We start from the raw sequence: 14,768 nt of genomic DNA on the forward strand, positions 1-14,768 counted from the left end.
TGAGGTTGGATGGAGAGCGTTTGTGAACAGCAGTCTTCAGCTCTTTCCACAGATTCTCGATTGGATTCAGGTCTGGACTTTGACTTGGCCATTCTAACACCTGGATATGTCTATTTGTGAACCATTCCATTGTAGATTTGGCTTTATGTTTCGGATCATTGTCCTGTTGGAAGATAAATCTCCGTCCCAGTCTCAGGTCTTTTGCAGACTCCAACAGGTTTTCTTCCAGAATGGTCCTGTATTTGGCTCCATCCATCTTCCCATCAATTGTAGCCATCTTCCCTGTCTGTGCTGAAGAAAAGCAGGCCCAAACCATGATGCTGCCACCACCATGTTTGACAGTGGGGATGGTGTGTTCAGGGTGATGAGCTGTGTTGCTTTTACGCCAAACATATCGTTTTGCATTGTGGCCAAAAAGTTCAACTTTGGTTTCATCTGACCAGAGCACCTTCTTCCACATGTTTGGTGTGTCTCCCAGGTGGCTTGTGGCAAACTTTAAACGAGACTTTTTATGGATATCTTTGAGAAATGGCTTTCTTCTTGCCACTCTTCCATAAAGGCCAGATTTGTGCAGTGCACGACTGATTGTTGTCCTATGGACAGACTCTCCTACCTCAGCTGTAGTTATCTGCAGTTCATCCAGAGTGATCTTGGGCCTCTTGGCTGCATCTCTAATCAGTCTTCTCCTTGTTTGAGATGAAAGTTTGAAAGGACGGCCGGGTCTTGGTAGATTTGCAGTGGTCTGATACTCCTTCCATTTCAATATAATTGCTTGCACAGTGCTCCTAGAGATGTTTAAAGCTTGGGAAATCTTTTTGTATCCAAATCCGGCTTTAAACTTCTCCACAACAGTATCTCGGACCTGCCTGGTGTGTTCCTTTGTCTTCATGGTTCTCTCTGCGCTTTAAACAGAACCCTGAGACTATCAAAGAGCAGGTGCATTTATACGGAGACTTGATTACACACAGGTGCATTCTATTTATCATCATCAGTCATTTAGGACAACATTGGATCATTCAAAGATCCTCACTGAACTTCTGGAGTGAGTTTGCTGCACTGAAAGTAAAGGGGCCGAATAATATTGCACGCCCCACTTTTAAGTTTTTTATTTGTTAAAAAAGTTTAAAGTATACAATAAATTTCGTTCCACTTCACGATTGTGTCCTACTTGTTGTTGATTCTTGACAAAAAATTACACTTTTATATCTTTATGTTTGAAGCCTGAAATGTGGCGAAATGTTGAAAGGTTCAAGGGGGCCGAATACTTTCGCAAGGCACTGTATATATATATATATGTATATATATATATATATATATATGTGTGTGTGTGTATAAGTGAAAGTCCTGTATTCAAACCTTTAAGCACCAATACGCATGTTAATGTATATTTTGTATATTTAGTGTGTTGTTCCTGTCATTGTAAGCATCTTTGAGTCTTATAAAGTAAAGTACCTAAAATTGCATTGTATTATACCTGAGAGTAAATGTACTACTTTGTTCCACTCCATCGCTGCTGTCATGATACTTTTTCCAGATATAAAATAATCTGGCTGGATGAACAATAATATATATATATATTATTATCTTGGTCTTTATAAGACAACTCTATAAATGTTATAAAAGCCTTGACTTTATTCAGCATTTGATTTAATTACAAAAATGTCAAACATGTAAAAAAGTAAACGGAAAAGGTCATACAGAAAATAATAACACTTTGTTGTGGGAAGAAGTATCCACTTGTTTAATCCCACCCCTTCTCCATGATTAATTGCTAGTTAGCTAACAGCTTCCTCTGTTATTTATTTATTTTCATATACTCCAATCACATGCATATTATATTTTCTGATTTTAGTATCCAAAATATAAATTATTTGAGGCATAATTATTCACTCATAAGACCAAATATGAATCGTTGTTGTTGTTGTTTTTAAATATTCTACATTCATATCAGACCGATGTTCATCAGTGTGTATTATTTGTCTGATAAATAAATGAAGTAAAACCCCCAATTTTTAACTTCAGTCTCGATTTTAAGTTCACCCGGAGGGCTCTACGTCACATCCGCCGTTTCCCTCCGGAAGTACAGTTAATTTTTATTCACAGGAAGAAAAAAAAAAACAGCTGTTGTTGAAAAAGAAAACATCAAAGTGAGTTTCATTGACGCATGTCTTTGGCTTTCTCCTTTCGCAGACATCAGTACCGCGAGGACCGCTCTCTCCACCCTCTGCTCTGTGTGTCTGTCTGCTGTTTTGACTCACTCGACCCGCGTCATTTGTTGCGAGTTGGCTGCTGCTAGCGTTAGCTCCCATCACACTAGCCACCGCTAGCCAGCTAGTGTTGCTAACTGACCATTTCTTCACAACTCCTGCTGACAACAACCTCTGTGCGACTGTAGGGCAGGATTATATATGTAGATGGCGAACACGTGAGTAAAGGTAGATCGTGCAGTGTGTGACCCGCTAGCCACCTTTAGTTTAAATGCGAGTTCATCATCATGTGCAATGTTTTTCAATATTTCTATATTATGTTCATTATCATGTGCAATATATCTCTATTACATCATGTTTGGCCAATTGCACTTTACTCCTAAGACATTCTAATTTTATATTTCACCTTTTTGATGCTCTTTTGTTATCTTATTTGTTGTTATCTTATTTTGTTACTGTTTTGTAATTATTACTACAATTTTGGAGCAATCTGGAACAAGCATTTCCTAGTACAATTCTATCTTATCACTGTTTATTTTCAGCCTTAGCCGTGTTGTCTTTTTAGGAAAACCAGGTTAATGCATTTAGAAAAAACGAATTTAGTTCCTTCTAATGTAATACTTTTGTTGAATTTACTTGTTGAATATGGACACTCTTGTCATGTCGTTTGAAGGTGTATTATCTGTCCACTTCATCACTTTTTTCTCGACCTAAAACGGAAAAGAGAAACTGCAGGATGCCTGAGAAAAAATGTGTTAAAACTAGCTTATTTTATGAAGTCATTAATTTAGGGGTATGTTAAATCTCAACTGTGGTCCTGGCTGCATCGGGCTTATTGTACTTTATTTTTTGCAGAATGCCAGCCCCAAAGAGAGGATCATCTCCTCATGATTCTCAGCCCAAGATGAAGATGTTGGATGAGGATGGAGAGGCTCTGCCATCCAAAACTGCACCAGCCACCCATAACAGGTCCCTTAAAACAGGAAATACAGGAGAAAATACAGCAGCCCCGAGGACTAAGAAAAAACTGTCTGCTTCAGCAGAAGGGGGGAATAGACCAGCCAAGTCATCCAAACAGAGTTCCCCTCCAAAGGATTCCAGCAAAACCATTTCTGACCCGCCTCTCAAAAAAGCCAAACTCCTGATAGCCACAAGTGCCTCCTGCGGAGAAGCTCCCTCACAGAAAGCTAACTCCAAAGCTTCTCTGAAGCGAACAGCCTCCACAGAGTCTGAGGATGAGTTGAGTAGTGATGACAGTAAGACCGACTTCTTCAGAGAGAGGGGTGATGGGGACAAGGCCCGCTGCATCAGAAAATATTCTAATCGTGTCAAAGCTAAGCGCAGGGTTGAAGAGTCAACGTCTGACCCACGGGGGAAAAGCCAAGGGTCACCATGTGAATCTGGAGATCCCGTTCAGATGGACCACAATTATGGTCGATTTTCAGATTTGAGTACGGGAGAGGCTAGTCAGGATCCTGCACAGTCGATCACTGAACAAGAGAGACAAGACATGTCAGTTAATGCAACACAAGCAGAGTCAAAAGAAGCTGTAGTCTCTATAAGAGGGAATGCAAAAGCTAGCGTTGAGGTTGAGTGTGCAGCTGATGAAAGCAAACATGAGGAATTTAAAAATGTAGAAAGCCAAAAGCTTATAAATAATGAAGCACTAGCATCATGTAGAGCAATATTAGACTCTGTCACTGCAACAGCTGCAGGGTTATCTTGCATCCCACCTGAGGCAGGGGAAAATAAAAAGGACGTTGCCATCAAAAGCCAAAAGGATGTGGGTAATGAAACACTTGAAACGTCAGTGGAAAGACTATATTCTAGTACTGTAGAGGCAAATACAGGCTGTGAAGATGAAGTACAGGTAGATGAAAGGACAACTTGTAGAAGCCAGACAGATGTGAGCAGTGAAACTGAAACAAAGGAGATCACAGAGTTTGTTTCTGAGGAGACAATGCTGGATTTGAAATGTAAAAGTAAGGAAGGAGAGCATGAAGTGCAGGAAGTGATTGATGCAGCCAGTGTCACTGCAGACCATAGTGATGCAGAAGATAAAGCATTGTCAAATGAAACTAACTCTGCACCAGAAGAGATCCTGGTAGCAAGTAGTAATCCAGAGAGTCAGACTGAGGAAATTCTCACAACAACAGAGACAGTGGGTAATCCAGAGATTCAAACGGACCTCAGTTTCAAAATTCAAGTTACCTTCAAAGAGGAATCAAAGTCTGAGGATCGAGTGAGCCATGAAGTGCCAGATACCATTATCAACTCATGTGACGATGTGAACAAACTAGTCAGAATGTCTGAAGAAAAGCTTGAAGAAAGTGAAAGGAAAGGAGTCGAGTTCCTGTCGACTCAGACTGTTGCTGGTCCTGGCTCTTTAGCTGAGCTACAACTGAGCCAACAGATGATGGACAAGACAACTGACAGCTGTACTGAAATACTGAAACCACACTGTGAGCCTGTCCCTGAGCAAAATCAAAGTGAGGTGGTCTCCCATTGCGTCACAGTCTCAGAGGGTCAGATAGATGTGGACATGCAGATGAAAGTAACATCAGAGGAGAGGTCTGACTCGGCGCGTAAAGAGGATGAGCAAAACCAGGCGAACCACAACGTTAAAGACCACCACACTACAGAAATACCTGTTGAAGTCAAAGAAGATGCAATGACAAGTAAAGAAAAGGAAAAGGTGATGAACTTTGAATGTGCCACTGCGACACCAGAGCAGGAGATTTCGTATCAAGCCGATGCAGTGGAAACACAGAGCCAAAAGAGCCAGGAAGTTATCGAACATGCCACTGACATATCAACAGAACTCAGTGAGGATCATGTGTTAAATTCTAAAATAATGGAAACGGAAGACAATGAGAACTTTGAATATACTAGTGGACCTGAGCGACAGACTACAATGGCATCAGAGATTTCTAATCATGCATCTACAGTGGAATTGCAAAGCCAGGAAGAGCCAGGTGACAGTGAACGCACCACGGACATGTCTGATAAAGCCCAGAAACATCCAGCTGAAAATTGTCAGAAAGCCAAAGATGAAGACAGGGTTAATGCTGACTGTGCTGCTGCAGCTGAGGGTCAAATAGAAGTGGCCATGCAGACTACGACGACATCACAGGAGATTTCTGATATTGCACCTTCAGTAAAAATACAAAGCCAGGAAGTCAGTGGACCTACCACGGGCACATCTGTTGAACTACATGAGTCTCATAAGGTTGAAAATATGGAAAATAAAAACAATGTGAAATTGGAATCTGTGACTGTAACACAGAGTCACATCGAAATGGAAATGCAGACTACATCCATGTCAGAGGTTTCAAATCCAGCCGCTTCAGTGGATATGCAGAAAAGCCAAATAGAGGTGGACATGCAGACTCCAGCATCAGAGGAGACGTCTAACACAGCACCCACAGTGGAAATAGAAAGTCTGAAAAGTCAAAATGAAGTGAATGTGGAGACAGCAGCAATATCAGTGGAAATCTCTAACGTCGGACCTATGGTAGACACACAGGTCCAGAAGAGCCAAGAAGTTCCTGAACCGGCAACAAACATATCTGAGAGAGCTCAAGAAGGTGTAATGATCCAGCCCCCTGAGAGTTATGGAAATGAAAACAAGGTTATCACATATTGTGTCAGTGCAACTGAGAATCAAAGAGAAACAGATTTGCAGACAGCAGCAACACCAGAGGAGACGTCTGATCCAACAGCTACAGTAGCAACACAAAACCAGGACGTCAGTGAACTTACTACAGACGCTGAAGTATTAAACGATTGTATTGTTGAGAGCGAAGAAAACGAGGCAAAAGTTATTGCAGAATGTGTGGATGCTACTGAGAATCAAATAGAAATGGATGCGCAGACAACAGCAGCTCCGGAGGAGATTTGTAATCCACCACCTGCAGTGGAAATACAAAGCCAGGGGAGCCAGGAGGTCAGCGAACTCAATCCAGATGTGCAAGAAGATCTAGTGAGTGCAAGTTGTGAGAGTAAGGAAGATAAAGACAAGGTTACTGCTGAGTGTGTTGCTGTTCCAGAGGTTCAAATAAATATGGACACTACTCCAACACCAGAAGAGATTTCTAATGCAGCCCCTACAGCAGAACAGCAAAACCAGGGGATGGAAGATGTGGATGAACCCGCTGTGGCCGAATCAAATGAAACTCTCACACCTCTTCCTATGGCTGAAAGTAAGGATAATGCAAACATGCAGACAGATCCTAGTGCTGAGGATATCCAGGGGGATATGGGTTTCATAAGTGCATCAACAGAAAGGTTAGATTCTGCTTTAGAAGAGGAAACAGGAAGCCAAGTGATTAATGAAGTCAAAGAAGAGGCTGCAATCGCTCCGACTGATAAGGCGGTCAGTGATATTGAAGGACAAAGAGAAGGGACTAGAAGCAATGAAGTAATGGTGTTTGTTTGTGACCAACCAGAAGACGCTGATATTTTGATTCAGGCATCAGAAGAGCAGATTAACACCGTTAATCAGTCAGAGGTTGAGATTCATGAAAACCAGATGGTGTATGAGCCCATTAGCAGTCCAGAGAGTAATGATGACAGGGAGATTTCTACAGCATCAGAGAGCCACAATGGTTTGTCTTTACTGGACATACAGAACACCCAGCAGGTGGAGGGAGATCCATCTACTAATGAAGAAAACGGCTGTCACCAGCAACTGGAAAAAGAGGTAAACGTTGAGCAACAAATTTATGTCTCAGGCAGCCAAGAAGTTGAAGTGGAAGCACGGGCGGTTAGAGTGCCAGAGAGTGGTGTCCCTGCACAGTTGGAGCAGGGTAACATGAATGTGGACGTGAAACAAGTTGCAGTGATCAGCTCTAGTGATGACATCAGCATGCCAGATGGCCAGTTAGAAGTTGCACCAGAAAGAAGTGAAAGGAATGGGTATCCAGACTGTGTCAGTGCCACAGAGTTCTCTGAACAGGCCCAGGAGGACACTGGACTTGAGGAGGTTGCAGACGTCACGGTGACAACAACTACGTCCACCACTGTAGTTGAAATACCAGATAGTACATCCGAGGAGTTTGTGATCTTGGAACCAATCCCAATGGATGAAATTCACTTTGATATCATCACTCAAGCTGCAGCCGAATCGGGTTTGTCTGCCTCGCTTTCAGAGCAGCTGAGTTCAGACAGTGCTTTGGAAGGTGACATGGAGAATGAAAGGCCCTTTAATGGTTCTCAGCAAACCTTCCCTGAGGCAGAAGTGCAGCAATGTCAAACGGCTGACGAGATCAAAGTGATTAATTCAAGTGAGGTTTTAGATCAGGAGACCAGGATCAGGGCAGATGTTTCAACTGAGAAAGATGTTGAAGTCATTCACAATTCTGACCACAGCCAGAAACAAGCATCTGACATAATGGACGTTAATACCTCAGAGATTGAGATGGCAAGCTCTCATGCTGAAGTCACAAATGAAGACGGAAATGCTGTGGTGATGGAGAACGCTGAGGCTAATTTAGACCTACAAGAAGTGCAGATTCTGGAGGATATAGAGATTGGTCGTGAGATCGTAGTAGCAGAGGAAGAGAATGATGACGATAGTGACATTACAATAATAGAAAAAACCCAGGAAGCACCTGAGGCAGTCCCTCCTGAAACTGAGAAAAAGCTTAATGTGAAAACTAAAGATGACACTTGTGGGACCAGCTCAAAGCAGAACAGCACAGCTGAAAAGACTGAAGGGGATAAAAAGGGACAGGAGGCACAAAAACCCAAGAAACAAGAAATGAACACACAGGCCAAGACCAAAGCCCGTCTGGCAGCACTGGCTGAACAAAAGGCTGCAGCAGCTAAGAGATCAGCAAACAGACAGCAACTGAACCTTTTAGCCTTGTGTAATGAAATCGCAGAGGACATTGCTACAGACAGCATGCTTTTGAAGAGGATAGAAGAAGAAAAACAAGCGGCTGTAGCGGCCGCAGCAAAAGCAGCAGCAGCAGCAGAAGCAGCAGCAACAGCAACAGCAACAGCAACAACAACAGAAGCAGCAGCAGCAGCCAAAAGTGAAGCCAGCAAAAAGGAAAGTCCACCAGTTACCACGCAGGAGGCAGACACCGTTGATGTTGCAACTCCTGCTGCACCAGAAGGGAGCTCTGCCTCGGTGACCCCTGCTCTGGAGGCCCCAACAGCCCAACCCTCGACAGATGATTCAGCTGAGTCTAAGCCTGCTGCGGAGCCTCCAAAGAGGCGCTTCTTCGTCACACAGATTTCAGTGCCACTGAAAGCCAACGAGAAAAAGAAACTAACTAGATATCAAAGACTAAGACAGGTTGAACTGCAGAGAGAGAAAATGTCTTGGGCACGTGTCAAAAAACTTAAATCTGACCAAGCTAATCAGATGTTTTCAGACATGGATTGGCAAGTACCCCTGTCGGCGTCCTCTCCCTTTCCAGTGAGTCCTGTGACCACGGCTCCTTCGACTGCAGCCAGTCCATCTAAAACATCTCTCCAAAGCCCTGCTTCAACTAGCAAGCCTGCCATACCTAAGGCAGAAGTTCCCAAGGTTGACGCCCCTACGGCTGCACCCCGCATGACTGAGCCCACTAAAACGGAAACCTCCACAAATGAACCCACTGAACCTGAACCTGCCAAAGCTGAAGCCTCTAAAACTGGGACTCCTAATGCTGGAACCCGTAAATCTACAAGGCTAGGTAAGGCTCAAACTCCTAAAGAAGCCCCTGCTCCTGGGCCCGCCCAAAAAGCGACCAGATCAGCAGCCAAGAGGACTCTCCCAGCAGTACCCCCTCCCATGCCCAACGGAGTTAATGCTCAAAAACAGAAGCCTGTTGAGTACAAACCATACAGACCCAGGCCCAAGTATTCCTTTGATGACTTTGAACTAGACGATGACCCGTTACCAGTAGCTCCGTCAAAGTCCGGTCCTCAGTCAAGGCCCGCACAGCCGAGACAACCTAATGTTCAGTCCAAACCCACAGTTTCATCACATGTTGCCAACCAGGCGAAACTCAAAGCTCAGATCGCACCTGCTGGACAGATCCGACAGTCAAAGCCCGCTGGTACCACCACTCCACAGTTAAAGCCTACTGCTGCTACAACACCCCAGGCAAAGGCCACCGGTATTGCCGCAGCTTCTTCAAAACATGCACCGTCAGTCAAAGCTCCATTAAAGTCTACTGTTTTAACGACACCTCAGTCAAAAGCCATTTCAACTCCAGGTCAGCTGAAACCCCTCGCTTCTGCTTCACCTCAGTTAAAGCCTGCTGGTAGTGGAAGTACAGCTCCGCTCAAGCAGCCGACAGCATCTCAGGCTGCTTCTTCAACCACGTCTGCGACAAAGCCTGCCGCTCCCAAGACAGGCGCTGGTTCAATGCCCCAGAAAACCCCAAATCCACCGTCATCAGAAGATAACAAATGCAAGGTACCTCAAAAATAAATTATGCCCTAATGTGCGTCACAAAAATCATTTTATACCAAAGCTGTTACTCATCCACTGTCTCTTTCTTACGTAGGATTCGGCTGATCCCACCTCCTCCCTTTCCTCTGAGGACAGCTCCAAAGTGTCAGATGACGCACACAAGTGTGAAGAAAAGCCTGCAGGTGTGCATTTATTTATAATTGGCTTGATTTATTTAAATGTCTGTCATGTTTTTGTCACATTAGTAATTTAGGAACTGATTCCGTCTTCAGGGTATCTTTTAGTGAGCAATTATTCTTAAGTATTTCACATCATATGTACTGTTATCACAGCATTATGAAATCTAGGTGAAACACATCCTGCTATGTTTATGAAGGGAAGCTGTGTGTAAGACGGGACACCAGCGTCTTTTCTGTTTAAAGAAAACCGTCTCGCTTTCATGTTGACAGGTAACGGATGAAGCTGTTGTGCCTTTTATTGACTCTTTCATTTCTTTTTGTATGGTGCCATGGTTTGGCAACCTGTCTCTAAAGAGCAGGAACTCACTCAGCCAGGCGGTCAAATAGTCTAGCGGGACTATCGGTGAGACACAGCAGCCAGAAGCCCTGCTTATACGACAGCTGCAGCGGCTCACTGGTTCCATCTCAGGGGACAGGTCTCACCCCCTGTATAGTGATTTCCTGCTCCTCCCACCTGGCCGCAGGTTCACCGTACCTAGGACCAAAACCAAAAGGCACGGGTTTAGTTTTGTCCCTGCAGCCATCATACATCTTAATAAGAACTAGTTGATCCCTTGACGATGGTTGTGGTGTTGATGGTGGTGGTGGTGATGATGATGATGATTGCGTTGATGTTTATGTTGATGATGATATGATGATGAGTGCCACTTATGCACTTTATGCTGTGCACTTTGAGGGTAGCCACTTTACATATGAAATGCACTTTAAGAGGCAGCATGGAATGATGATGGGGATGATGACCTATTATGTAGCTATTTTACGTTTTTTTATTTATTGTTTTGTATTTTTTTTTACAAATAAAGAAATCTAATCTAAATGACTTATCAAGAAGGTAAAGAGGGTTGAATTGATATCGTTTTGCAGTTGTTGCTCATTACACGACAGCTGAAAGAACTCTGTTTATGGTCTTGATTTACAAAATTGTACTCGTATTTAAGGTTTTAACCTTTCTTACAGTCACTGGTGTGGATCCTTCTCCGGAGATGAAGACGGAAACAGTAGAAAAAGCTGAGAAGACATCGGAAAAACCTCCAGAGTAAGAAGTTTCTCTCAGGTCATTTGACATGTTTTCCCCAGTAGCAACAGAAATCTGAAGTAATGTGGTGTTTGTATGCGTCACAGCAGAGCAGCGGAACCACAAGATGGCAAGACCCCTCTCTCTGATGCTAGTCTGCAAAAAGAAGTCAAGAAACTAAAGGAGGCTGACAAAGATGGCACCCAAACCATTATTGTGAGCATCTATGTGTTATTATTATACAATGTATAGCAAGTAAACCTTAAACTAGAGGTGAGAAATTGCAGGTTGAGGCCTTGTGGGATATTTTGGTAGTGAAAAAAATGTCTTGTATATATTTGCAAGATGTACTCAGATGATATTCTGTTCTTGTCCTCGTAGGATGCAGGACAGAAGCATTTTGGTGCAGTGGCCTGCAACGTGTGTGGGATGCTCTACTCCGCTGCGAACCCTGAAGATGAATCTCAGCATTTACTCTTCCACAACCAGTTTGTCAGCGCTGTCAAATATGTGGTGAGAGGAGGTTTCTGCATGTCTTATTATTCATCTTTCCTGCTGTCTCACAATATTGACTCATCGGGGTGACACATCTGACTCTCAACATCGTTAGAGTCAAGAAAATGCAGCGGAATCAAACTCGCATTCAAAATCACACCTTTAGCATGTAAAACATTACTCTCTCTCTGAGCGATGATTTGGCCACTTTGTATTCTCATAGCTGATATTTTTAATGGTCAATATATTTGATGTTCACTTGCAAGTGTCTGTCAATTTATTTAGATAGAATTCCATAATTCTGTCGTTACAGCAGCATGCAAGAGGATGTAGCTACGGAGTGATGGAGCAAAACAAGTGTCAAATATTACTACTAATAATAAGAACAACACTTAAATAGATTATATGACTTCGTTATCAACACAAAAGCAGAAAATTGACAGTGTTAACTATAATGAAATATGTGTATTTGTGGGAAGTTACTGTACTTATCAGATGAAGAACACAAAGGCCTCATCAAGACAATAACAATATTACTGAAGTTTAAAGCTAGAGTTTCTTTTTCCAGGGATGGAAAAAAGAGAGGATACTGGGAGAGTATCCTGACGGCAAAATCATCCTTGTGCTGCCGGATGATCCCAAATATGCTCAGAAGAAGGTACAGTATTTTGACATCAAATGATTATTTGACATTAGTGTATTTTATGTTTGTTTGTTTTTTTGCTTCGGAAGTGCTTGCATTATACAGAATTAAATGTAATTGCCATGTTTGTATATGCAGTATGCAAATGTCACAAACATGATGTTATTCAAATGGTATAAACTGGCAAAAGGCCGAACTGGAAGAATCTTTTTTTAAACTTTTTTTCCAAATGTCTGAATACATATTCCACAGTCATGTATTGACACTTTTGGCTTTGAGCAAACAAACCCTTGCATGTTATTTCTGCACTACACACTAACCGTTTGTTTCTCAGGTGGAGGAGATCAGGGAGATGGTGGACAATGACCTCGGCTTCCAGCAGGTGGAGACTAAGTATCCCTCTCAGACCAAGACCTTCCTCTTCATTTCCAATGACAAGAAAGTGGGTGGATGCCTCATAGCGGAGCACATACAGGAGGTAAGAGACTATTTGATTTAAAAACAAATGTCAGAACGACAGACTATTAATGTCAGCACACTGAGCCTTGTGAATGCTCACAGGGATACAGGGTGATTGAAGAGCCAGTACCGGAGGGTTCAGAGAGAGAAAAGGTGATGTTTGAACGTCAGAGAGCTTGGTGCTGTTCGACCACACCGGAGCCGGCCATCTGTGGCATCAGCCGCATCTGGGTGGTCAACATGATGAGACGCCAAGGCATCGCCTCACGCTTGCTCGAGAGCCTCAGGTTAGTGTGTCGACAAAAACCACTGAGATCTGACGTCGGATCACCTCATAACAAATGATCACAACAAATACTTTTGTTTTTCTTGCACAGGAACAACTTCATATACGGTTCGTACCTAAGCAAAGATGAGATCGCTTTCTCCGACCCCACACCTGATGGAAAACTCTTTGCCACGCATTATTTTGGCACTTCTCAGTTTTTGGTTTATAACTTTGTGAGTGGAACACACCCGTCTCAGCCCAGCACTGATGCAGTATGACAGTCCTCGGGAAAGGTAACATTGGATTTAACTGAGACACCTACTGACCAACGGGGACGCACCATCACTCAATCCTGTCTGATGCAGAATCTGTATTTGCATCGGGATAAAAAAACGAATAAAAACTGTAACTTACTCCTTAGAGTGGACACACATTGGTTTAAATCTCAGGATGAAAACAACAAGGTGTTGTTGTAAAAAAATTAGTAATTGACCCTTTAATCCCTCCCCAAATAGTATTTTGAAAGAAAAGAGTATTTTCTTTATACATTTTTTAAGTAAACGATTGTTTTATTAGAAGCATCGTGTTTACATGCATGACCTGACAGCAATAGAAAACAGAGAGCGATTCTTTGGGTTTTTGTTTTAATCCCTGAAAGGCATAAGGTCGGCCGGCTACATTAAATAAAACGGTTCTTTCTGGTGACCATTAATGTTTTTGGCCTACAGGGTGTACTAAACTACTGTATGTGTACGTGGAGGTTTTTTTTTTCATGTTCATCTTTTCATTGTCATGACCGAAAGAAGGAGGTCGCGGGTACAAGCGGCCGAAATGGGCTTTCTCAGGAGGGGGGCTGGAGTCTCCCTTAGAGAGAGGGTGAGAAGTTCAGCCATCCGTGAGGAACTCGGAGTAGAGCCGCTGCTCCTTTGCGTTGAAAGGAGCCAGTTGAGGTGGTTCAGGATCATCTAGTAAGGGTGCCCCCTGGGCGCCTCCCTAGGGAGGTGTTCCAGGCACGTCCAGCTGGGAGGAGGCCTCGGGGAAGACCCAGGACTAGGTGGAGAGATTAGATCTCCACACTGGCCTGGGAACGCCTCAGGATCCCCCAGTTAGAGCTGGTTAATGTGGCCCGGGAAAGGGAAGTTTGGGGTTCCCTGCTAAAGCTGCTACCCCCGTGACCCGACCCCGGATAAGCGGATGAAGATGCGATGAGATCTTTTCATTGTTCTTTTCACAGTTAACTGTAATGCTCCCGTCTCCTCAAGTTGTGTTTTAAGCAGCGGCGATAATGCTTAAAGATCACAATCAAACCATTTCCTCAGTCCCCCTGATTTCACTGTCATGTTTTATTGTTACATTTCAAACCAGGTGATTTCATCGGAGATGACTCATTTTAACACTTGTGGGGGCGAAGAGATGGGGGTTAGAACTGTAGCTTGGGCATTAATTGTTTGCTCTAATTTCCTTAGATCACTTGCCTGAAATGTTTAGCTTATCCAAGCTGAGCCATATACTGCACCCCATTTAGCAGGGCATTGTAGCCTTTACTGTGTGAGTGATGTCTTTTAATTTCACCGAGGCTGTGTATTGCTTTCGTTTGTGCCTGAATGAATAATGTGTGACTTAAAAATGTTGATTTTTTTTTTCTTCTTCGTAGCCATACATTATGGCTTTTTTTATTGAGTTAGTGTAGAGAATCATGTTCATATTCGTTAGTAACAACAAATTCAAATGTATATCAAATTATCATGTAGAGTTATGCATACTATAGCAGCGTTTATAATGGGTGAGCAAAGTCTTAAGGCTCAGTTATAAAATGGTATTTGAGTGATGATAAATGTCATCCGGGATCAGCCTTTATGGAAGCAAACGGGAATATTTGCTCAGTGATCAACATGAGGGGTTGAGATGAACCTCTGCCTCTCTCAACACAGATTTACAGTATCATTGTACTCCATCCCTTATTTTTTTCTTCCTTCTTGTTAAAGCAGTTGCTTTTAGAAAGATGTGTCATGTAAGAAAAATAAATTTGAT

General features: G+C 43.0%; 1 protein-coding gene across 2 annotated transcripts; it reads left to right on the top strand.

The window, feature by feature from the left end:
• The first annotated feature begins 2,115 nt into the window (after positions 1-2,115).
• LOC310963230 (uncharacterized protein) lies at positions 2,116-14,768 on the top strand. Of its 2 annotated transcripts, none has more exons than XM_083935938.1 (10): positions 2,116-2,147; positions 3,063-9,621; positions 9,713-9,800; positions 10,815-10,893; positions 10,980-11,088; positions 11,254-11,385; positions 11,936-12,025; positions 12,345-12,488; positions 12,572-12,756; positions 12,847-14,768. In XM_083935938.1, the coding sequence occupies exons 2-10, from the start codon at positions 3,064-3,066 to the stop codon at positions 13,013-13,015; spliced, it is 7,554 nt and encodes a 2,517-aa protein (XP_083792064.1). In that variant the 5' UTR covers positions 2,116-2,147; position 3,063; the 3' UTR covers positions 13,016-14,768. The 2 variants fall into 2 exon arrangements, with proteins under 2 accessions (XP_083792064.1, XP_083792065.1); XM_083935939.1 differs by having other exon boundaries at positions 10,983-11,088.

Source organism: Echiichthys vipera (assembly GCF_963691815.1).
Source record: "Echiichthys vipera genome assembly, chromosome: 21".
In the NCBI taxonomy this organism is placed as follows: Eukaryota; Metazoa; Chordata; class Actinopteri; order Perciformes; family Trachinidae; genus Echiichthys; species Echiichthys vipera.

Bases quoted from the DNA above. Each gene is read 5' to 3' on its own strand.
- LOC310963230 (XM_083935938.1), top strand. From the start codon at position 3,064: ATGCCAGCCCCAAAGAGAGGATCATCTCCTCATGATTCTCAGCCCAAG. The intron at 9,801-10,814 runs GTGTGCATTTAT...CCTTTCTTACAG, and splicing joins GTGTGAAGAAAAGCCTGCAG to TCACTGGTGTGGATCCTTCT. The intron at 12,757-12,846 runs GTTAGTGTGTCG...TTTCTTGCACAG, and splicing joins CGCTTGCTCGAGAGCCTCAG to GAACAACTTCATATACGGTT.